The sequence below is a fragment of the Phyllostomus discolor genome, chromosome 2 (assembly GCF_004126475.2).
Source record: "Phyllostomus discolor isolate MPI-MPIP mPhyDis1 chromosome 2, mPhyDis1.pri.v3, whole genome shotgun sequence".
NCBI classification, from domain to species: Eukaryota; Metazoa; Chordata; class Mammalia; order Chiroptera; family Phyllostomidae; genus Phyllostomus; species Phyllostomus discolor.
In genome coordinates this window covers 184,286,385-184,309,828 of record NC_040904.2, presented here as the reverse complement: position 1 = coordinate 184,309,828, position 23,444 = coordinate 184,286,385, and the positions used below count along the sequence as shown (strand labels likewise).

Sequence of the window (23,444 nt, the reverse complement as noted above, 5' to 3'; positions counted from 1 at the left end):
GCATGCCTTCAGGAAAAATATAATTTAAATAAAATAGTTAAGTTATCCCTGAATCTTAGAGTACAACACTGCTGGTTATGTTTAAACTCAGATTACATTGTGTGTATATCTTCACCAATATTGTCTTCTGTGCTGTTGAAGAGTTGGAAATGCAGGCTCTTGCATGAGGTTGGGGGGCACTATGATTGGCTCTGAGAATTTCTTGCAAACTTCTGTCAATTTTGTTGTTGGTGCTTTCTTAACCTCAGCAGATGGTGCCAATAGTTTTCAGGCAAGAGCAAGGATTTTTATGCCTTCCATAATTGGTATCTCAGTGGTTTGCAGTCTTAAGTGTTCAATAATGGCTTTGTCCAGTTAATGTCATCAGAAAAGCCACCAAATTCACACCAGCTCAGTCAATGACATGATTGATTCCTGCACAATAGCAATTATATGATATCATTAAGTTTTAAGCTTATCCTGATTTAAGAGATGTCAACATGTGAAAAAAAAGAAAATAGTGTCTCAGAACTGATAAAATATAGTTTATTTGTTTCTGTAGAGGAGAACAATCATTATTACCCCTATTGCCCAGAATTACTGCATTTTAAAGTAATTTTTTTTGCTGTCTTCTCCTAATCCTTTATTATAGGCAGTATAAGAATAACTCCTAAGGACTCTCGTTGGGTTGGTGCTTGGTGGCTTGGCTTCCTGACCGCTGGACTATTTTCTATTATTACTTCCATACCATTTTTTTTCTTGCCCAAAAATCTGGATGAACCACAGAAAGAAAGGAAAGGTTCAGCATCATTGCATGTACTCAAAATAAATGAGGAAAAGGGTCAAGTGGCTAGTCCAGTTGACCATAGGAAAAATGTGACTGAAAATTTAACTGGTAAGTACTTCATATTTATTGCCATTTGGAATTGTGAATCCCAGTGACAGGGAGGAGTGAGTATTCCAAAACAATTTCATGCTCAAATCATCTAGAGATAACCATTCTGCACTGAATTGAGCTGAACTATTTTTCTAAGATTCCTACTAAGATTAGTAAATGTTTTCTGAACACAAATCAACTCCTTAAGAGAACTAGATTTGTAGTCTTCAGCAGGGAGAAACCAACCAAAGATTAAAAATATCTGTTACTTATAAACCAAAGAGTATATATTCATTTCAAAATAATATGCTGTGACCCATGAGGGTTAAAAGGACTGTTATATTTCATTCATTTTTTTCATTCATTCGAAAATAGTACCAGGCACTGTACCATGCCTACATGATAGAATATTGCCTATTTTCCTAGAATTTACAGTCTAGTGGGTTATACCAAGAAGCATATAGACAATTGCAATATAGTCTTTAAGTGCTCTGGTAATGTTAGATATAAGAATTTCTCAGTGTCTATAACTTGGGCAACTTAACTTTTCTTAGGTGGAGAGGTGGAATAAAGAGAAAGAAATCAGAGATTTCTCTCTAGATAAATAAAGTAACATTTTTTTTCTTTGTAATCACATAGAAAAAAGTTTGCTTACCTAAATATTTTTTAATAAGTAGCAGCACTAGCAGTAGCTAAGATGCTCACATTCAGTCACATGAATAATGATCATCCGCCATCTGCTAGTGCCATCCCTCTCAGTCATGAGCCCTGAGGGCTAGGGGAGAACAGCTTAGGAGCAATCACCTGGAGAATGGTCCAGCAGCATTCAGGGCAAGGTAGTGGAAGCAAGCAGTAGCTAGTGCGCCTTCACATTGCACGGAAATGGTAGCAGATAAAAACCAAAGTGAAGCAATGTCTAATCCCTTGATGCCTCGGCCACCAATTGGCAGTGACCTCGGAACGCGGCAGATGGCTCGTTGAAACACAAGAAAAACATACACATGTACAACCAAGTCCTGTGGAGAAATAGGGACAAAAATGGCCACTCTCTCTAGTGGAGAGCACCCCATTCTTCCACCCCAGCAGGCTTTTATTGGGTTTGTTTACACAGGAATTCAGGCAAAGCTCATTAATCATTGCCAGGAAGTAAGGATCAAACAATAGATAACAAGGAACTCTGAGGGCTATTCTGAGTTATGGTCAGATAGCTAAAGAGTTGTAAAACTTTGAGGAACAAACTTACTTCTTGCTTGGACCCTTATTTCATTGAGAGTATTCTAAACAAAGCAGATTTCACAGGATTTTACATATTCTTTCTTAGGCCTGATTGCCCAGGGAACCTGCCCTTTCCAACACAGGGCTGCACCACCCTCTGTCATTGTTTCAGGCTTAGGTGGAACAAGGGAAGTAAGGCAGCCAAGAGATTAGATTTTCTCACAGACAATGAGGACTCAAGCTTTGTCAAAGCTGAGGGGCAAGGGTCCATCATCCCCTTTTGTTGTAGCCCCCAAAATCCTTCCTTAGGGGCCTCCCACGTGATTGTGCCTGTCTTAGGTCATTCCCCCCTTGGGGAATCTTACCCATCATTGGCTAACCAACCAAGCATTGGGGACCAGTTATGGATGAAGTAAAAGGAGCAGAAGCAGTGCTGCTGCCAGGGAGATAAGCTTTTGTCTCCTTGCTGGCTTAGGGTCCAAGGTCGTTCCCTCAGCCTTAGCCTTGGTGGGGGTTACAGCTTCTGATACCAGGCAGAGTGGTTCCCAACACCTTGACAACCTTTCTATGTTGAAGTGAATTAAATATTCTCAGGTATAGCCCAAGTTCTCCCTCTCATAGTTTCTTATACTCTCTTGATTGTTACATTCTCCTCCCCATCACTTTAATCTGAGACCAGCAGAATGATGGAGCCAGCATCTGTTGGCTTGTGAGATAGGACTGTTCATTTGTCAGCTACACTGGAAGCTTGACATTGGCCATTGTGGGGGAATTTACCATCATTTATTACTGTGTAAACTGGGAAATACTACAGATCAGGCCTTATTTTCCCGAGAGTCAGTGAAACATTTACCAGCACACCACTGAGTTAGAAGCTTCTGAAATTTAACATGTACACTAAAAATAGCATACCGAGAAAATTTTACTTGGTCTATGCTGTTTCCACTGTACCACCTCAAATCCATGAAAAGTAGTGAATTGACTCAAACCGAAAAGAGCATAATGGACTGTGAGCCCCCAAAAAATGGAGAGGGTAATGAATATACAGAAATAGGACACATGTAAATATCATGTATATTATCAACTGTTTGTTGGATAGTGACCAGAATAGTAAAGAAGCCCTTAATTATATGCTGTTAGGAATGATAAAATAACTAAGACCACTAAGTCAGAAAAAACAAAATTGCATTTGTTCCATATGTTTTTGAATAGAAATAGGGCTAACTAGAAAGAAAGAAAGAAATATTTCAGTTCATTACAAAAACAATTTGTAAATAAAATTATTAACAATAAGAATTGGCCAAAAATGGAGCAAATTTCTTTCTGAGGACATTAGCTTAATGTTCCTTGACTTGTTTATTGATCCAATTATTGAGGATACATTGTGGATCATGATTGTATGGAACTTCAGAGCAGACAACACCCAAGTTCCCACCCTCCTCGAAAAGTCAGTGATCTGTCGAGCACTCCCGCTCTGTTGCTCGTGGCCCAGCATCACCACTTACCTAGGTCACCTCACCAGTCAGGGGTCCTCCAGACTGTGGGGCGCTGTGAGAGAAGTTTAGCATGCTTTGGCCAGATCATTTTAAATATTATTTAGTCCAGTTATGAATTTTCTTTTTCCCTCTTCTACACTGTTTGCCCTAACTCTCCTTTCTGCTTACAGCAGATAAAACTATCTTTAGTTGCCACTGGAAAGAAGGCTGGATTCTGACCAGATCTAATGAAAACCTTCAGTGACCTACAGAACAAAATCTTTCAAAGCCTGTGTGATCTATCTCTCAAATAGTTAATAGTTATTGAGAAATAACCATTTCTGAGTATCTGGTTCAGTCCTTTTGGACTTTGCTACCCATCCTGTTTTTCTAAGTAGCCCCTTTCACTTTAACTCCCAATATAGCTGTTTGACTTACTAATCACAGACCCAGACCACAGAATTCTTCATGGACAGAAGTAATGAATTTGTTACCCCTCTATTTGTAGGTGCAGGTGGTTGTACTATTATTGACATAGTATCAATTGAGACACGTCATTATTCTCTGACTCTCCTTGCACCTTGAGAAAAGTGATGTATAATACTGCCAGGTGTACTGATGCAATAGTCTTATTGTAGAAAAGCTGTGTGCCAAATAACAAGGGACCTGTGTCCTAGCACTAAGTTGATCTTCATGATTTTTGAGTCTTACTCTTCTTATTTCTGCGAGCTTTGCATTATATTGTCTTTAGGTAAATTTCTATTTAATAATTACATTATTAAGTGCTAATAAAGAAACAGTTCATGTCTTCTTAACTTTTGTTTTTTGAACACAAACATGTTGTCTCATCTCCAGCTTAGAAGCAATGTGTTGAATGAATGAATAAATAATTAGTCATGTATGTAGTTGTATGGTAGAATGGCAAAAATAACCAAATACAATGTGAACAAAGCAAGTTGCAAACAGCATGTATACATGATCCCATTAAGGTAAAAGGAACTAAGTAAATATTAATGTATACATGGAAAAATTAAAGGAGTTTATAAAAAATTATTGATAGGATTGCAGGTATTCTGACTTTCTGGTGTCATGTATTTATATATTTTTAAATGTTATATAACATATTTATAAGATTAAGATATTAATATATATTGAAGCTACAGTATTCTATTTTTTATGTTTATGTTTTTATAGGTTTTTTCCAGTCCTTGAAAAGCATCCTTACCAATCCCTTATATGTTTTGTATTTGTTGCTGTCATTGATGCAAGCCAGTGCCTATATTGGTGTTATTACTTATGTCTTCAAATACATAGAACAACAATATGACAAGTCAGCCTCTGAAGCAAACTTGGTGATTGGTAAGATACATTGTTTGTGTTTGCTTGATAAATAATATACTCCCAAGTAATTGAGTTATGAGTGATATTGTGATGGCAATTTCATATGTTAGTAAATATAATTTCAATTTATTCTCTTGCAAATCTTATCAAATTTGTCAATCTTGTCATATCATTGTTCTGAATTTGAAGTGGCACCTCATATTATTTTTGAAGAAAAAAATTGTGTGTGAATGAAATATTCAGACATGGTATCTGCATAATTGGATCTTACCATTTAGTGCTGAGATCCAGAGACAAAGCCCTTTGTAACGTAATTATTGTATTTCCATAACTCATGGACTTTGAATCAGGACTCAGCTATTTACAAAAAATAGAATAGTGATGTGTCCCAAAGAAAAACAATTTAAACATGTTATTGATGTCTACATAACTCAAAACTAATATCATATTGTATAGCAGTTTGTTTGTTTGTTTGTTTAGCTACAATATTCATTTAGCACAACATAGTGAGGCTTGCTCATGAAGGAATGGTCCTCTTATATCATTCTTCCCCTACACCCAGGATAATATCAAATTCTTAAGAGCCGTACATTACCCAATACAATGCCCAGAATATTGTAGAAACTTAAAAAATATTTGATAAATTAAATTGAATTTATATCAAGTGGTATATGAATAGGTCACAAATAAATAAGAAAATGATAATTATTTAATTATTTATGATGCTCATATTGAATTTGAGATAAAAGATTGAACTGGAAGAGTGAAGTTTGACTCGGTAATTTTCCCATCCTGAATTTTTTGTTAGAGCATTCTTCATATTTAATAACTCTTGCAGTACAATGAAATGAAAACTTATAAGAGGGATCAATCATTTTTAATACTGTATATAAATCTGTTTATCATCTCAGGGTATATTGTGCGTTTGAATTAATAAAAAAGAGATATTAATTCAAGTATTCAATTCTAAAGTACTGGGTAAGTTTGGAGTGTGTTTAAGAATTAGAACTTTTCATTTTGAGGAGATGTAAAGGATTTTAGATGATAGGACAAAAGTCTCATCCTGGAAATTTCATCCTGATTTCCAGGATGAAATAGCATCTCATGGAAACCATCTATACAGACATACAAATATTCTGTCACTGACTTTTGCTTTTGGGAAACCAAACCCTCAGCATTGGCAGGAAGAAATTATTTTCATCTCTCCCACATTGTATACTGGTTGCTTGCATCCATCTGGATCTGCCATTCTTAAGAAGTAATAAGATCATAATAAATTTGGCTGCTGTTCACAGTGTTTTGTATATAAAGCCATTACAGAATAACTGTATATAATTACAATTTTTCTTTTATTTCTAGGAGCTATAACCCTTCCATCTCTTGCAACTGGAATGTTTACAGGAGGATATATCATTAAAAAATTCAAATTGACCTTGCTTGGAATTGCCAAATTTTTATTTTCTATCAATGTTGTGATCTTCACACTACACCTCTTTAATTTTGCACTCTTCTGTGAAAACAAACCAGTTGCCGGTCTAACCTTGACCTATGATGGGTTTGTATATATCAATATATAGTTGCACAATGTATAAACTGTTGAATGTAAAACACTACAAGGGTAAAAAAAATCTTTAAAAAACTACATAGTTTGTAACAATAGTTATCACTTATGGGGTGCTTACAGTGAGTGATGCATACTTTAATCCTAATTTTATAGATTAGAAGTGTAAGGTTTAGAGGGGTACATAAATTACATGGTTAACAATGTTAAGATTTTGACTCAAATTTAGGGTTTTTCACTCCAAAACTCTTAGCCTTAATCATTATATTCTTGGATGGATCATGAGGTGAATATAAATGACATTTTCTAAAAGTGACTGAACTATCTATATCTGCAGTTAATATTGATGTTTAACAATTATCTTTACAAGAAAACATTTCCTTACCTTGTACTACTGAGTTCACCTTTTCTGCAAACAAATACTGCTTCCTCTGGCACTGTCTTCATTAATAGGATTGATAAATATCCTGTATATAAGTGCATATCAGAGTCTAGAAAACCTTTCATTTTTAGTATTATCAAGTGTTGTGAATTACTCTGACTACTCCAATCTCTACCCCAAATCAAGGGCAAGATTCCTGCGCATATGTATCATCTTGTAAATACAGCCAACAGCTTAAGTTTAGGAAGGTTCATGTTTGGGAAGTCTCCCATTCAAGTAACAAGCAAAGATCCTTGAATCACAGTTCAGTCACCATGCTCTTTAACTGCTTATTGTGGGTTCTGAGCTTTTACACTCTAGATTTTATGAAGTAGCAATTTTAACTTGTCAAATATTCCTATATTTCCTTACTGAAGCATCATCGTGTTATTGGAGGCTTGCCAACCTAGTCTTGCATTATCTCCTGGCTTCCTCCTAATCCTGGCTGTTATTATTTCTATACATTGTCACGTACTCTACTGTTAAATCAAAATACAGAGTACCTAGAGCATTGAACTTTACAGGTAAAAGAACCTTAGGATCATGCAGCCCGACCCTTTTATGTTCTCTTTTTTTATGAGTTGAGACTCAGAGAAACTGTGACTTGTCTGAAGTCGACAATGCCTTCAGATGGCACTGCTTCATTCACATCATCGGTTCGGGGCAGGCTTTCTTTAGCCTTTAGCCAGGCCCCTGAAAACAAGTGTAACGGTCCCATCTGTTCAAAAGAAGGCAGCTACAGTCCTGTGGAATATTTTTCAATCAGTAAAATTCTACAAAATGCCTCCTTAAAAGTCAAGGAGATTTATCTGTTACATCAATGCTTGCGTGGATTTCACAGTCTGAGGAGAGCAAATGCAGGATCAGTGTATTCAGCATCTATGAAATGCTGGTCACGGGGGTAGGTTCTTACAGTGTGAGTTAGTGCAGAGAGTCTCAGAAGAGGATCTGTAGGGGTCCCTGGGAGCTTATCAGAGTGTCAACATATTGTAAAATATTTTAAAAATAATACCAAGATAGCATTCACTCTTTCATTCTCCTTTTCTCATGAATGTATAGTGGCATTTTCTAAGCCTGTGAGACAGGCAGTGATGACACTAGTCTGCTGGATAATGAATGCGTGCTTGTAAATTCTCATGTACTAATATTTTCTTAGCTTTACTTTCTAATAGAGTATATATCAGCAGATACACCCCACTTGAACAAAAACATTGAGGGCCCCCAAACTTTTGAGTGTGAAGGGCTACTGAGAACAAAAACTTTGAGAACTGCCAAATTCATTTTCACCCCCCAAAATTCCTATGAGTTTGATGTCATCATATATGACTTACAAATGGCAGAACTAATTTTAGGAAGAACAGTCACATTGCCCAGACATGAAAGAAGGAATGTGAGCATGGGAGTTTCTGACTGTGGTGTCTGGACTGCCTCATTAACCATTGACCGTAACAGCTCCAGGTCGTATGACCCCAGGCGGAGTTAGCTATTAGATGCTTTTTAGTAAAATTATTTATAATAGAATTTTGGAGTTTTGGAATCTACTCTTCACTCTTTTCATGTAAATCAATTTCTCATTTAAAAAGATTGATCAACCTTTAATTATTATCAAGACTTTTACCAAAAACAAAAAAATTATTTTAAAAATTTATAAGTAGCTCTGGCTGGCGTAGCTCAGTGGATTGGGCACAGGCTGCAAACCAAAGTGTCGCAGGTTTGATTCCCAGTCAGGCCACATACCTGGGTTGCAGGCCACGGCCCCCAGCAACTGCACGTTGATGTTTCTCTTTCTTTCTCCCTCCCTTTCCTCTCTAAAAATAAAATGGATAAAATCTTAAAAAAATTATAAGCAGAAAATTAATTACACAAAAGTTCTATTTTGTCATTTTAGCAGTGTTTTAAGATTATATTTTACAAATATAACCATGTTTTATAATAAGTCGTTATAAAGTATGTTGAAGTTTTATTTTAAAAATATATGGAATTTTTCTAGTTTCTCTCAACTGATGGTATTTTTCTTGATTTAAAAAAAAATTTAGCCTCAAGGATTCTGCTTTAACCGTGTTGAATTATTTTCCTATGTAGTGAAAATATAGATTAGTAAATTTAAATTGGTTGAATAACATTCACAGACTTTTCAGTGAGCTGGGAGGAGCCTTAGTCTAATGCCATCACCCTGCTGCAGAGAAACTGAGTAATAGAAAATGAAGTGGTAGAATCACAAAGACCTCTTGTCTAAGTCTTACCTAACCTCTTTGGTTTCTTTTATTATTTTACCTTATCTAGATCAAAAATCATGTCTAGGTAAAGATGGAGGGTGAAAAGGCTAATAAGCTCTATAAAACCTTGCCATTTTGGCATCATTACTTATCAAATTTTCCTATTGAATTAAAGGACAACCCTTTCCCTTATTTCTCCTTTCCTCACCTCCCCTCTCTTCTTACTCTCTTCTTCTTTCCTTCCTTTCCTTTTCTTTTTTTTTTAATTCCACCTTACCCCCCTCTTCTTCCTTCTCTCTCTTTCTCTCTCTGTCTCTCTTTTTGATATATGTGTATCATATATTTCCAGAAATAATACAGTGGCATCTCACATAAATGTACCACTTTCTGATTGCAACTCAAATTGCAATTGTGATGAAAGCCAGTGGGAACCAGTCTGTGGGAGCAATGGAATAACTTACATGTCCCCTTGTCTAGCAGGATGTAAATTTTCAAGTGGCAATAAAAAGCCTATGGTGAGTATTAGGGGTTTTTTTTCCCTCCTCTCCTTAATCAAAATCACAGATATTGATTTTAACAGTTACTTATCAAACTTTTCTATAATTGTGGCTTCAGTAAAAAGATAAAAGAAAAAGATTTCCAGTATTGTGTCATTGTAATGGCTGTGATCTTGTATAAACAAAGCCTCATATAAAATTCTGCTTGGATTTTATAAGATTTATGTAGAAATGGAACAAAATTTGACTTGGGACACAAACAGGATTTTCTGTTGCTTAAATTTTCATTGCAGGCTACTCAAATTTTTTTCCTCTTGAGTATATAAGAATATGACCTTTTAGAATTTAAATGCATTTAAGGTATCTAAAAAGTTAGTGTGGGGTGGTAGGCAGCAGGGGGAGGCTTGGGGGTGGCGGGATTGAACAAAAAGGAAAAAGGACTCATGGACATGGACAACTGTGTGGAATTTGCAGAGGGCAGGTGGGTAAAAGGAGACTAAATGGTAATGGAAAATATACAATGAAGATTGAATCAAACCCCTCAAAATGCGTAGTTATTTTAAATGGATAATTACAATGATCCTTTTTTCTTTAGTGAAATACTTAGGTTATTTTTATACCCATATTCATTTGGCATTAAAATATATAGTATTTAAATCTTATGCAGGAGTCAGTTTTTACAAATTACTGTGCACCACAAGATACTCTAGAAAAGCAGTATGTAATGGATTGGTAAAGGTTTATGGCCTCGACTAGTGCTGCTGGCTAAAGATGTCTCATCCTTGTTCTATGTGTCTCGTTATATTCTTGTAGGAATTACTTTTTTGAATAGCTGTAGTATTCACAGTATTATAAATACTTAGAAATAAAAAAACAACAAAAATAAAAATCAAAACCCCTCATTTGATGAAAGGATATGATTTTAACTAAGTTGGAGGTACCTTATACCCTTCAGCAGTTAGGAGGAAGTCCTGAGCCACCTCCTTGTCAACACTCCCTGCCTTTCCAGGAAAACTGTATGTAATTTTGCATATAGATTCTGACAGGTTTATCTCTAGCCTCACTACACTTTTGTCTTTCAAAGAAAGTAATCAAAGCTTTATACTCACTGACTGTCCAACTCTAGCCTTCCAATTTTCATTTCCCCAAAGTTGGCAATTCTACCCAAGATAACCTGGCATTCAGCTAACATATTGCTAGCATCTCACATAGAAATTCCATTTACTTCTGCACTCAAAATACCTGCTTCCATGCAAAATACCTGCTTCCATGCAAATTACCTTGGGTAATTCCCAAGAGTTGGGGATCACGTAGGGCGTTCTCCACTTTACCTCCAATTCACTGAATTTCTCACAAAGTAGGAGGGTCATTTCCTGGGCCCTTTTTTTCTAGAACCAACATTGGCAATATCAGCTATAATTATTGCCTTCTGCCTTTGATTTTCAAACTTCTTTCATCCTTTTCTTGTCCATAGTTCTATTAATCATATTATTGAAGGGTAATGAAATTTTTTAAAAAATAAAGCACCTAGATTTTTTGAAATGGGGCTATAAATTTGCAAAATGTGGCTCACGGACCATGTTTAAACCCCACATCACACTGAAAGTGCCCCATTTAATCTATGGTCTCACTTTGCCTACTAGTAATGCCTGAGACATGATGTTGGAATCCAGAGCTCTGGTTAGTATAGTGACATTACCTTCTTAATATTGTCAATGACTGTACATTTTGAGATTACTGGGGAATTACTTTACCAAGTCCTTAAAAATAAATTATTCTTAATTATTCAAAATAAGACTCTTTATATATAAGTTTGGTTTTATTGGCCAATAGGCTTGCTACATACAGGGTTTTTCCACATTATACCTTGTAAAAAAGTAAAGCTTAGTTATCAGATAAGTATGGCTTCAAATTCTTCCTCCATTTTTCCTTCAGTAATTAGCCTTTAGCACTAATAGGTTTAGACTTCCCTTAAACTTTAGTTTAGCTTAGACTCAGAAACAATTACTGAAGCTGCCTGTCTATATATAAAGTGCCTGCCAAATTAAATGTCTAAAATCATTTGTTCATAAGTTTTATCCTCCTGCCCTCAAACTATTAGGGTAATCTGTTAGGTTTACCTTCTCTGGTAATAATATCATCTATTCTCTAATCTGTCATTATGTTCTTAGACTTGGTGTTGGCTGGCCAAGGTCTGGCCCATTTTCCCCTGGACTCTGCCCCATTCCAGTGGGTGGCTCTAGTCCCAGACTTTTGGCCTCTCCCAAATTACTGCATTTTCTGGATTCCCTGGATAATCCCTCCTCAAAGAATGTCCCTGATACTTAGTAGAGATTGTTGAAGAGAGTAAGTAGGTGTGTTATGGATTGTAGAAGTGAGTAGGAGAAAACTAGTAAAAGAATTTACATTAATGAGAAAATTATACACAGTTTCAGACATTATTTTATTCTTTACTAATTTTTAAAGCGGGGATGAATTAAATGTTAATGGTAAATTACGTTTTGTTTTGTAGAAAGGAATCCAGTAAAGTATTTTGCTTTTCAACTATCAAGCAACTGTATTTTTAAAATAGTTTCTTCATAAACTGTAAATATTTTAGCTTGAATGAATGAGACCTCTTAAAAATAATGGACTGTATTTATAAATCAGTCATATTGTACAAATATATTCTGTAATATCTCAAAAACTGTTTTGTAGGAATTTTATAACTGTAGTTGCATGGAAACAACTGGTTTCCAGAACAAAAACTTCTCAGTAAAACTGGGTACATGCCCAAAAGATGATCAGTGTACACGAAAATTTTATATTTATATGGCAGTGCAGATCCTGAGTTCTTTTACCACATCATTGGGAACCGCCTCAAGTGTCATGATGGTTTTTAAGTGAGTATCACTTTTTAAAAGCTTTTTTTATGTATATGAGACTATAAGCACACCCAATAACATACATTTTTTCCACAATATATTTGGAACCCAAATTCATATTTTGTTACATTTTAATGTTTTAAAAATGCATTTTCTTACAATTATTTTGATGCTTCAATAACATAATTAATAATAACTCGCCTCTGGTTCTTACATGACAAAATATAAATTCTATACTTGCTCTTCTTACTAAGAATATTAAAACAGACTAATTGAAAATCACCTTAATCCTTAAAGAATCTATTGTGGTTCTAAAAGAACTTTTAATTTTGAAATATCTTACATCCTGATGAGCCTGTCAGAGTGAACTACCTATTGATCTATTCAAAGAAAATATTTGGGAACCAAATTATATGATATAAGGTCTATAGTATTGCAAAGCTTTTAATCCACCCTTGGAATGGATTTTTAACCTAGTCTCTCAAATACGTTCTCAGACAAAAAAAAATATATGAACAAAATTTGTTCCTTTCTTCACTCATTAAATTAATATTTAGACCTTACCTGATGAAGAATATCCCATGATGAATATAACAGATAAAATATCCATTCCCATTCAATTTAAAGTATGGCAAGGAAGACTGAGATAAGACAAATAAGCTTAAAAATAAATACACAATTACAAATTATCATTGATGCTGAAATGAAGAATAGAGGATGAAATAAAGGAGGTATTTTATTCTGAAATACTGTATTTTATCCTGAAATGGTAACTCATTAAATAAGGGAAAGTAATAATTATTATCATTCAGATCTTATCCTTTTAAAACAACTGAAAATAAAACTTTCAATAAAGCCAATTGTTTACTAGAAGGTTTTTATTCAACCCCAAAGACCAATGACACAGAAATGTTGTACTGTTGCACTCAGTTTGGCATTTTAAAGATGTTTAATGATTTTTTTTTGCCTTTATTTTATTTCAGAAATGTTCAACCTGAACTCAAATCCCTAGCGGTGGGTTTCCATTCACTGACTATACGAACACTAGGTATGATAAATAGACAAATTATAAATTTGGGACATATAAATTTTCACATCCATGCTCAAAGACTGGGTGTAGTTAATTTCACTTTAAAAACAAACAGTAAAAAAATATTAGTTAAACTCATTTGTATTTTTGTGGTCAATAACAAATAAGAGACAGAGGAAAACTGTGAACTAAAAGAGAATTTGATTGTTAATTCTAGGTCAAGTCCATATTCAACTAGAAAAAAGAATCATCATATTTGTTTTACACTCTTTCTACAAGAGATAGGTGGTCTGCAAAATTGGTTCTTCCTTTCAGATTTAGAAATATTTCTTCCCATAGGCAAAGTAAAGGGACTTCCTTTTACACTGAAGGGGTAATGCCCCAAACAGCTGGGGCCCTGGGAATCTGGTCAGGCTGACACTGTGCAAAACAACAGAAATGGACTTTGCTGTCCCACTCCCCACTCCCTGGTTCTCTAACTGGAGCAGCTAAATTTTATCAGAAGTGAAAAATGCAAGAGGAAGTGAGAACTAAAAGAATTGAACATCTTGGAATAAGGGAGTGTTTTGAATGAAAGCTGAGGAAATCGATGTTTTTGCTGTTGTTATTAAAGAGTAAGGCTATAGACACTTGAGGTTAAAAGCCTATTTCTAAATATTCAAATGAAGTAATTAGCATACCATTTACCATTTACCTTATAGACCGCACAGATTCCTGTTAGCTTAACAACTTCCAGTTTAACTCCAGCGCATGCCTCTGTGTAAGACCCATTAACATTATATGCTAACGCCTGGGAAGTGGGAAAAGGGTACCACTCATCTAGGGGTTGGAGTAGAAGGCTGGTCATGGCCTGGAGGCAATTGCTTGTGACAGAAGGAAAGGGAAGTGGGAGGGGTCAATCCCTGGGACCCCTGCAAGCAAAAGACAGAAGCATAACATTGTGGCCAAATTAAAATGGGCAAATTGTGCAAGAAGTATATTTAGGGGAGGGCCACAGATCCTCAAAGGTAAAAAGGAAATAGAATGGGGCTGGAAGAGGAGGAAAAAAAAAGGTGCTGCAGGATTCCATTACAATTCCCTCCCCAGCTTTCTCTTCTCTGCTTCTCTAATCTCACAGCCTCTGTCCATCCCAGCAGCTCCCTTTTTCCAGATCCAATGGAGATGCCTTACTCTGAGAATCTAGAACATAGAAGTGAGCAGATGAACACAGAATCTGGGGGCCAGTACTCCCTTTTGTTGTGCTGACATAAGACTGAGAATAAAGGAAGTTCCTCTAGTAATATAAAATAGAAAAAATAAATTTTGTCTTCCTAGTTGTGAGCATCCTGTTTTGATATGTCCGATACATGACACAATGGAACCTGTCTGTTTCTACAGGAAAAGTGCATGCTGACTACCAAACTTTCAGTTCAAAAGCAATTGTCTTGAAACAATATATGCATAAATTTTGGGAGATCTATAGCATATGTAAGACTGAAAACAGTATTTGGAAAACAAGTTATTTCAAATTTTAAAATTCCAATAATGATTTAAGACCACCTTTGTTGCCTAAACGTTTAATTCATTAAGTTTAGTCCAAATGAGCATGCCCCTAAATTTTGAGTCAAATGACCAATGTTTAGAATTAGGAGTCAATCTCAGAGTTTATTAAAATAGCAGTAAAAGTAGGTGTGTACTTCTGCTATAAGGCAGCACACATGTTCCTGAAAAGACTCAAGTATAAAATCATAAACTGCAAATAAAAATTAGGTTAGGAACAGACCACGGGAGGCCTAGGCAGGCAGCATTACAATAAAAATTCAGCACCACAGACTGTGACTCAGACAGCCAAGTCCGTTTCAGGAAGTGTTAAAAATACACCCCTTCAATGGAGAGAAAATGCACACTGGGCTCCGGTGACACCCAGAAGGTGGACGTGGAGCTCTGAGCCAAGGCAGGACAGCCTGCCAAGAGCCCAGCATTCTGTGAGGCTTGGCCCGTGCTTCTTTGGGGAGGAAGTCTTAGTGTTGGCACTTACCTTTTAATTTTCTTAAAAATAGAGCCGAAAAAATCTCTTGCCTTGGCAGCAGTTGAGAGCTTTTTCATTTCCTTGTGAAGTCATGTCTATTCCCACTCTTCCAGCTCTCTTCACTAAAAAAAAAATATTGCACATGAACCAATATAATATTCATGTTTTACTAACAGCATTCTCCTTTTCATTGATCAGGCTTAAGTTAATTGTCATTATAAGAAGGACAGAGCATACAGGCATATAAATAGTGTTCTTTTGTGTGGTGACAAGATGAGGGCAGAAAAAAGATGTCTGCGCTATCATTTGTGATTTGAGCTTTTGAGATTCCTTTTTTATTTTATTTTATTTTCTTAAGGATTTTATTTATTTATTTTTAGAGAGAAGGGAAGGGAGGGAGAAAGAGAGGGAGAGAAACATCAATGTGTGGTTGCCTCTCATGTGCCCCCTTATAGGGACCTGGCCCACAACCTAGGCCTGTGCCCTGACTGGGAATTGAACCGGCCACCCTTTGCTTCACAGGCCCATGCTCAATCGACTGAGCTATACCAGCCAAGGCCCTTTTCTATTTTTTAATTAATGCATTGGGGTGGCATTGGTTAATAATATTATATAGGTTTCAAGTGTATATTTTTATGATACATGATCTATATATTGCAGTGTGGACCCACCAACCACAGTCAGTTCTTCTGTCACCATATTTTTGACCCCTTTTACCCTTTGAGATTCCTGATTACCTTGATTCTTGAGTAGAATTAAGCCAAAACAATGAACGAGTCCTCCAAACTTTTTAACTTTTACTTAACCCAAATTGGATCAAAGTGGAATATCACCCCATCACATTTGAAAGGTTTCCTTGGCTTGACACCTCTTCCCATGTTGCAGGAGGAATTCTAGCACCTGTATACTTTGGGGCTCTGATTGATAGAGCATGCATGAAGTGGTCCATCAACAGCCATGGGAAGCAAGGTTCTTGTAGGATATATAATTCCGTATTATATGGGTAAGTTGTCATTATTATACTTCATTAATCTATAATCATTTGTTGATTTTAATTATTAGAGGATGAAATATCATTGTCAGTATAATAATATTAATAATTATAGCTGCCATTTAATAAACTGTACCCAGTGCTGTATCAGGCAATCTGATGCCTCATTTTAATACTCAGAGAAACTGTAGAAGGGGAAAATTTGTCTTCTTTTTTCTTATGAAAAAGTTAAAATATGAATAACATTTAAATATGAAAAAACTAAAATTTTTAGAGAATGAATAATGTGTTCAAAAATCACACAGCTAATAACAAAAAGATTTGGGGTTTCTACTTAAATCATTTTGTTTCCAAAGCCTCTCCGAACAATCAACAAGTTTTGTTCAATGGCCTCTGGCTTCTCCCAGAAGATGCAAAATGACCAGCTGGGGCCCCAGTGGTAGGTCGGTGGGGAACAAAACGGAAAGAATCACATCTATACTATTCTATTCATAAGGAAACAAGTAGGTAGCCATCTAGAAAAAAGTTGTAGCAATAATATCTTAACTTTAAATAAAAATTAACTGCTGATTAATCAAATACATAAGTTTAAAATTTGAAAATACAAGTATTAGAAGAAATGGTGATAGAAATTATTTTAATTCTAGGAAGCATGAATATGTTTCTAAGTGTGACCCCAAACCCCCAAAACCATAGTAGAAAAAAATAAAATATCTTAAAAATTCTGTATCACAAAACTTACCTTAAGCAAAGTTCAAAGACAAAAGATAAACTGGAGAAGTTATTTGTTATTCACAACACAGACACAAGGCAAATGTCCTAAAGAGCTCTTTATAGAGAGCTCTTTACACAGAGCTCTTAAAATCTGAAGGTAAACACCACCAAATGCTGGCAATGGTGTAGAACGACAGGAACTCTCATTTCTGCTGGTGGGAAGGCAAAATGGTGCAGCCAGGTTAGAAAACAGTGGGACAGTTTCTTACAAAGCTAAACATAGGCTTATCGTATAATCAAGTAATTTGCTCCTCATTATTTACCCAGATGAGCTGGAAGCATAATGTCCACACAAAAACCTGCACATGTATATCTGTAGCAGCTTTATTCATAATTGCCAAAAGATGGAAGCAACCAAGGTGTCCTTCAGTGGGTAAATAAATAAACTGGGGTATATTCATACAGCAGAATATTATTAAAAAATTAAAAGAATGGATTTTGTGCATCAGTTTGTTTTGTTCACTAGATTCCACATATAAGTGAGATAATTTGGCACTTCTCTTTCACTGACTAGCTTATTTCCTTAGCATAATACTCTCCAGGTCCATCCATGCTATTGCAAAAGGTAAGATTTCCTTCCTTTTTATTTCCATGTAGTATTCCATTGTGTAAAGGTACCACAGCTTTTTTATCCACTCATCTGCTGATAGGTACTTGGGCTGTTTCCAGGTCTTGGCTATTGTAAATAATGCTTTTATGAACATAGTGTTCATATATTCTTTTGAATCAGTGTCACAGGTTTCTTAGGATATGTTCCCAAAAGTGGAATCGCTGGGTCAAAAAGCAGGTCTGTTTTTAATTTTTTGAGGAAACTGCATACTGCTTTCTACAATGACCGACAGCATCAGAGGGGATGGGGCAAGTACTGGATGTAAGGAGGTGAAGGGGCTTGCCAAAGAACATATATGTATGACCCATAACCACAGACAACAGTGTGGTGACAGCCTAAGCAAAGGGGTGTCAAGAACTGGGTGGAAGAGGGCAAAGGAGGAGACATCTGTAATAGTGTAAAGAATAAAAATAAAGTTTAAAAATAAAATGGGAAGGGAAAGAATGAAATGAGCTATCAAGCTAAAAAAAGACAAGACAGACACTGAAATGCATATCGAAGTAAAAGAAGGCCATCTGAGAAAGCTACATACTTTGTAATTCTAACCATGTGATCTTTCCTAAAGTCTGCACCATTCCAGCAAGCTGGGAATAACTAACCATCTTTATAACTCTATGAACTTTGGAGCTCACTCACAGCCCTCGTCACTTTTCCTTTGGCCAGCTGTCTTCTTTGCCTAAAGTACTTCGTAAAATAATTGCTTAAAAATAGCTGTGCATTCACCAATGAATACACAACTGAAAGTTAAATTGTTACCTCATGATTTTTTTGATTTACTATTTGGGGGTAACCAGATAATTGTTCATTGATTTTATCTAGCACAGACATATAATTAAACAATTCCTAATCCAAAAAAATAGACATGCTTATTGATATCAATCCTAAATTTAAACACAACTCATTCAAATTTTCTCAATAACAGTCACATAACAGAAACTCATTAATTTTTCTTAATAACAATGGAATATTTAAAAATCCTAACATTAGCATATTACTACCTGATATAACCCAAGCTTGAAGCAAATGTATCTGAAGACTTTTAAAATATTGCTTTTACCATATTCAGTACACCACAAGATCCTACTGAAATTTTGATAAACTTAAGTTTAAAAAGGTCAAAATTATATAACTAATGTCATTCACCTTCAATTAAACCTTAATTGTTTAAAAAAATTGTTTGTACAAAGCTCATCATCATTTAGTTTCCACTGTCATAAGGCCAGTGAGTGCTCCCTGATGTATGAGGTGAGTGGTCATCCATCTTTCTTGCTCATTGTAATCTCCTGAGGAGCTTTAAAAAATATTAATTTCTGTGTCCCACCTCTAGACATTTTAATTTAATTGGTCAAGGGGTGTGGCGTGGGCACAGTAGATTTTAAATCTCTTCAGGTGATTTTCACGTGCAGCCAAAGTTGGGACTCACCGGAATAGACTGTGTGTGTTAGTCACTGAAATATTCCCAGTAGACCACACTGCAGGGCATTTTGCGCTTCATGAGTCTAGAAGGTAAATGTTGTCCCTTGGTTCAATCTAAACAGTTTCAATTTGATTATCTCACAGTCAATTCATTTCCTTTATAATCTGTCACATTATACATAAAATCTGGCTTTGAGAAAGTTAAGCGTTCCAAATATACCTACCCATATTTTTCAGACTATAAGACGCACTTTCCCCCCACAAATTTGGGAGGAATAATGGTTGTTAATGCTGCTTTTGAGTTCTGTTTACATTTACATTGGTGAAATATTATGTTATTTATGCTATTAAATATTTTACATTTTTTACTTCAAAATTTTGTTTCCTACTTTCCTCCTCTAAAACCTAGGTGCATTTTATGGTCCAAAAAATATGGTACCTCATAGAAAACACTTGGGTAGATTATTAACTACTCTTACTTTCTATGGCTTAATGTTCTTTGTAAAATAATCAATAATTCTTTGTGCTCCAATAAAAAATCACCAGAATTGCTACTTTAATATTTTCATGTATAATTTCAAACATCATTTTTTTTCTTTTGAGGTCTTCTGCCTACTGGAGGGAAGCATTGTAAATTGTTCCACACAATTTAAAATAAAAATTTACCTTTTCTTTTCACAGAAAAAACTACTTTGGCTTGATTGGATGCTTCAAATTTGCAACACTTATTTTGTGTATTGTATTTATTTATGCTATGAAAAAAATCTATCAAGAAAAAGATACCAGAGCATCAGAAAATGGAAGAAAAGCTGAGAATGAAGTAAACTTAAAATTTTTAAATAATGATGGACATTCCATACCTTCTGCCAGAGCAGGCAGTGAACCCTATATGTAAAAGGAGGAAAAAAGAAAAAGCCTTCTGTTGCTGTGTTTCAACCAATGATGTACTAATTTAATAGGATGTTATTTTTGAGCATTTTCTGGTCCTTTTACTGACTATTCCCACACTCATTACACATGACGGGACAATGAATTACCTATGAATTTATAATAATGAAACAAACTATAAATGAAAATGAATGGGAAAACTCATCATTATATGACTGCATTTGTAGTTAAGATTGGAATATATGATCCATACACATTTCCAGTGTGAACAGTATATAATAGAAGAAAACATATTTGCTTGGGTAATGTAACGCAATAAAACCAGTGAGTAGAAGAGAATAGGTAGAGGTAAAAAAATGAGGAGAGAAAGTTATAGCATAAATAAGGAGAAAAGCATAATATCTTCACACACACAAAAAAACAGTTTGCATTGTGTTACTCAAGCCTGAAGTCTAGTACAATGGAGGATTTACGCTATTACAATGTCTGTCATTCGTGTATTAAGTCATATATTTCACAGACCTTACTCATTTATAATTCAAAATTGAGTTTTATCTAGCAACCCCAGTGCATCTTCTTCTAATCTCCCATTAAAATACTGCTGAAAATAGAGATAAACAAAATTTGCAAGCTATGATTGTCAAACAACATATTATAGAATGTGTTGTTTATTTTGGGCTCATGGAAAAAAATTAAGAAAAACTGATATTAACATGAAAAAGCAAAGCCTATTTAAAAGATGTGTCTTTCACATGGACAAAAACAAGGGGGAGTAGAAACGGTAAGGAGGTGGGGGGATGGAGGGGTGGGCTGGGGTGGGAGTAAACGGCAGAAAACTGTACTTAAACAACAAAATAAAATGTTAAAAAGTAATAAATAAATAGATAGATAAATAAAAGATGTGTCATTTCATCTGTCTGCTCTCTGGAAGAAGTTGAGTCTGCACCAGATAATTTATGAGCTGTCTCTGTCTCTAAATTACATCATTTTTGTGTGTGTTTATTGGTTTGTTTTTGATGCACAAAGAGACACCTTTCACATCCCCACAAGTAGAACAAGGACATAAAGATAACAAATATTAGAATATCACATTGCTAGTGCCAGCAGCGTTATTATAGTGAATGCTGAAAATCGTAGTGTTTATCCCACTAAGTTAAAAGAAATATTTGGGGGCACCAGAATCACCTGTGAAACTTTTTTTTAAAAGAACCCTGTCTTAAACCCACCCTAGAGATTCTGATTTGAAGCATTTGTGATACAGCTTGGACATCTTTATAAAAAACAAACCTCCACATAGAATCCTTGATAAAGAGATACAGAAAACCAAACTGTAGTGTAGGGGGAGATATTCCTGAGTACAGTTAACTCACACAACTTGGCTAGGATCTAGGAACTAGCCTGGAAGTTACACAATCAACCTAGTGCCAGGCTGTAGACCTAGGAAGAGATTCATTAATCACAGAGACAGAAACTTCAAAAACCACTCCGTTGCTAGCTTACTAAGTAACAAGTCTGGTAGGCTCCTGTCTCAGTATAAATAAAGAGAGAAATTATGAAGCAATTTTTAAAATACTGCAAATAAAAGCAACATCTCAAATATGTATTCAATAATTATTGTCAAACATCTATCAAGAAAAGTAAAACATAATAACAAGTAAGAACAAAGGACAGTCATAAAACTTACACTTTAAAAGGAGGAAGAACAGAATTAAATGATAAAATGTTATATAATTTAAAATGATATGAATTCAAAAAATGCATTTATTTTTACAAATGTGATATGTACGATGAGGGAAAGGAACATTAAAATATATGCCTCAAATTATTTGATCAACTTCAGAATCCAAGAATCCAGAATAAATATTAATCTTTAAATCAATGGCATTTATTAAACATGAATACAAATTTTAGGGGGAAAAAGAGGAAAAATTCAACATACATGAATAAGATAAAAAAAGCTTGCAAAGAAAATAATGCAAGAATATAATTAAAATATATATTGGATAAGGTTAAAAGAAGACAATAACCAAAAAAAAAAAAAACCAAACAAATCAACGATGAACTTATATTTGAAAATCTGTGAAAATATGGAAGAAAAAACAAAGACACAAATTGTGAAAGAAAGTAAATGATTTAGAGGAAAAACTAAAGGAGCAACCTAAGAAATCTTATATATTTTGAGGGAGAAATCAAATCTGTAAATGAAACATTAATCGAGTATCTAATGGATGTACACCTTCCTGCCAGAAGAAAGACTTGAGTGCACACACTGAAGTCTCTACGCTTTCACCCACTTCCATGCAGTTGGGCTTGTGACCATGATGTTTCTTCCTCCTGAAATGCTGGAGGGGGTTTTCATTTATTTAACTGCTTTTCAGCTTTGAGATCTAAGCTCAGTCACATTTCTTCAATGTCTCTGATTTCTTGCTACTTAAAAATCTCCCAATCATATTTATAGCAACTTAGCACTTATCAAAATGGTAATTTTACACTTACTTATGTTTATTTGATAACTACCTGTCTCCTCTAGAGTTGTCAACTCCAGAAAGGCAGAAATTGAACTCATTTTATCTACCTATTCTATTTCCAGCATAGAGCTTGGGGCCTAACACATTTGGTGCCTTACCAATTATTTTTGAATGAGTGAATGAGTAATTAAATTTCAAAATCTTAGCCACTTAAAACATGTGTTCTATAAATAAAACTCAGAACAGCATGCAAGAATAAAAATAGCTGCACTAAAATCATTGGATGGGGGAGTGACGGTTTTGGATATTCTGAAGGTTTTCTTCAATATTTTAAATAAACATATAAATTTTTAAATGCCAAAAAGTATATTTTGGCTGCCATACAGGCTAAGTACAGGAGATAAAAATATTTATGAAATAGAATCTTTGCCATTTGGGCACCCACAAATGAGCTGGAGAAATAGGCCTGTAAACATACGATAATATACACTGTAATACATACTGTAATAGAATAAAAATGTTCATGTCTCTCATTCACAGGGACCATGCTAATCTCTTTTTCTTTTTATTTCAACATATGTATTTCTGGAGATTTTACCAAAACAAAATGATTGAAAATTAATCATTATGAATTTGACAGCGGTCATTGTCACGTTCCTCTGTGTGACTTCTACCTTTCCTCAACTACACTGTGCTTACCACCTGGAACTCAAGGGTCAACCTGATGAGATGATTACAACACAAGCAGTACAACTGTAACACGGTGCAGCCAAGAGGGGGGCCCCAAATAGGGATTTATTGAGTGTATATTGA

The 23,444-nt window shown here is 35.1% G+C and overlaps 1 protein-coding gene and 1 long non-coding RNA gene across 3 annotated transcripts in view; one reads left to right on the top strand and one right to left on the bottom strand.

Annotated features, from left to right (window-relative positions):
• Window positions 1-20,771, top strand: part of LOC114513438 (solute carrier organic anion transporter family member 1B3-like) — a 44,087-nt gene extending 23,316 nt beyond the window's left edge. Inside the window, exons 8-15 of one of the 2 annotated variants that reach the window (XM_036019271.1) lie at window positions 632-874; window positions 4,741-4,905; window positions 6,247-6,442; window positions 9,435-9,600; window positions 12,280-12,464; window positions 13,430-13,494; window positions 16,370-16,487; window positions 19,957-20,771. In XM_036019271.1, the coding sequence (XP_035875164.1) occupies window positions 632-874; window positions 4,741-4,905; window positions 6,247-6,442; window positions 9,435-9,600; window positions 12,280-12,464; window positions 13,430-13,494; window positions 16,370-16,487; window positions 19,957-20,170 (1,352 nt within the window). In that variant the 3' untranslated portion in view covers window positions 20,171-20,771. Of the gene's footprint in view, window positions 1-631; window positions 875-4,740; window positions 4,906-6,246; window positions 6,443-9,434; window positions 9,601-12,279; window positions 12,465-13,429; window positions 13,495-16,369; window positions 16,488-19,878; window positions 19,928-19,956 lie in introns of those variants that run through there. The other variant, XM_036019272.1, reaches the window with a different exon arrangement.
• On the bottom strand, window positions 1,495-9,175 carry LOC118499120. Its single transcript, XR_004901639.1, has 3 exons — window positions 9,089-9,175; window positions 6,804-6,809; window positions 1,495-1,506 (listed from the first exon to the last, which is right to left on the bottom strand). It is a non-coding gene; the product is annotated as an uncharacterized LOC118499120 (long non-coding RNA).
• Window positions 20,772-23,444: the final 2,673 nt, after the last annotated feature.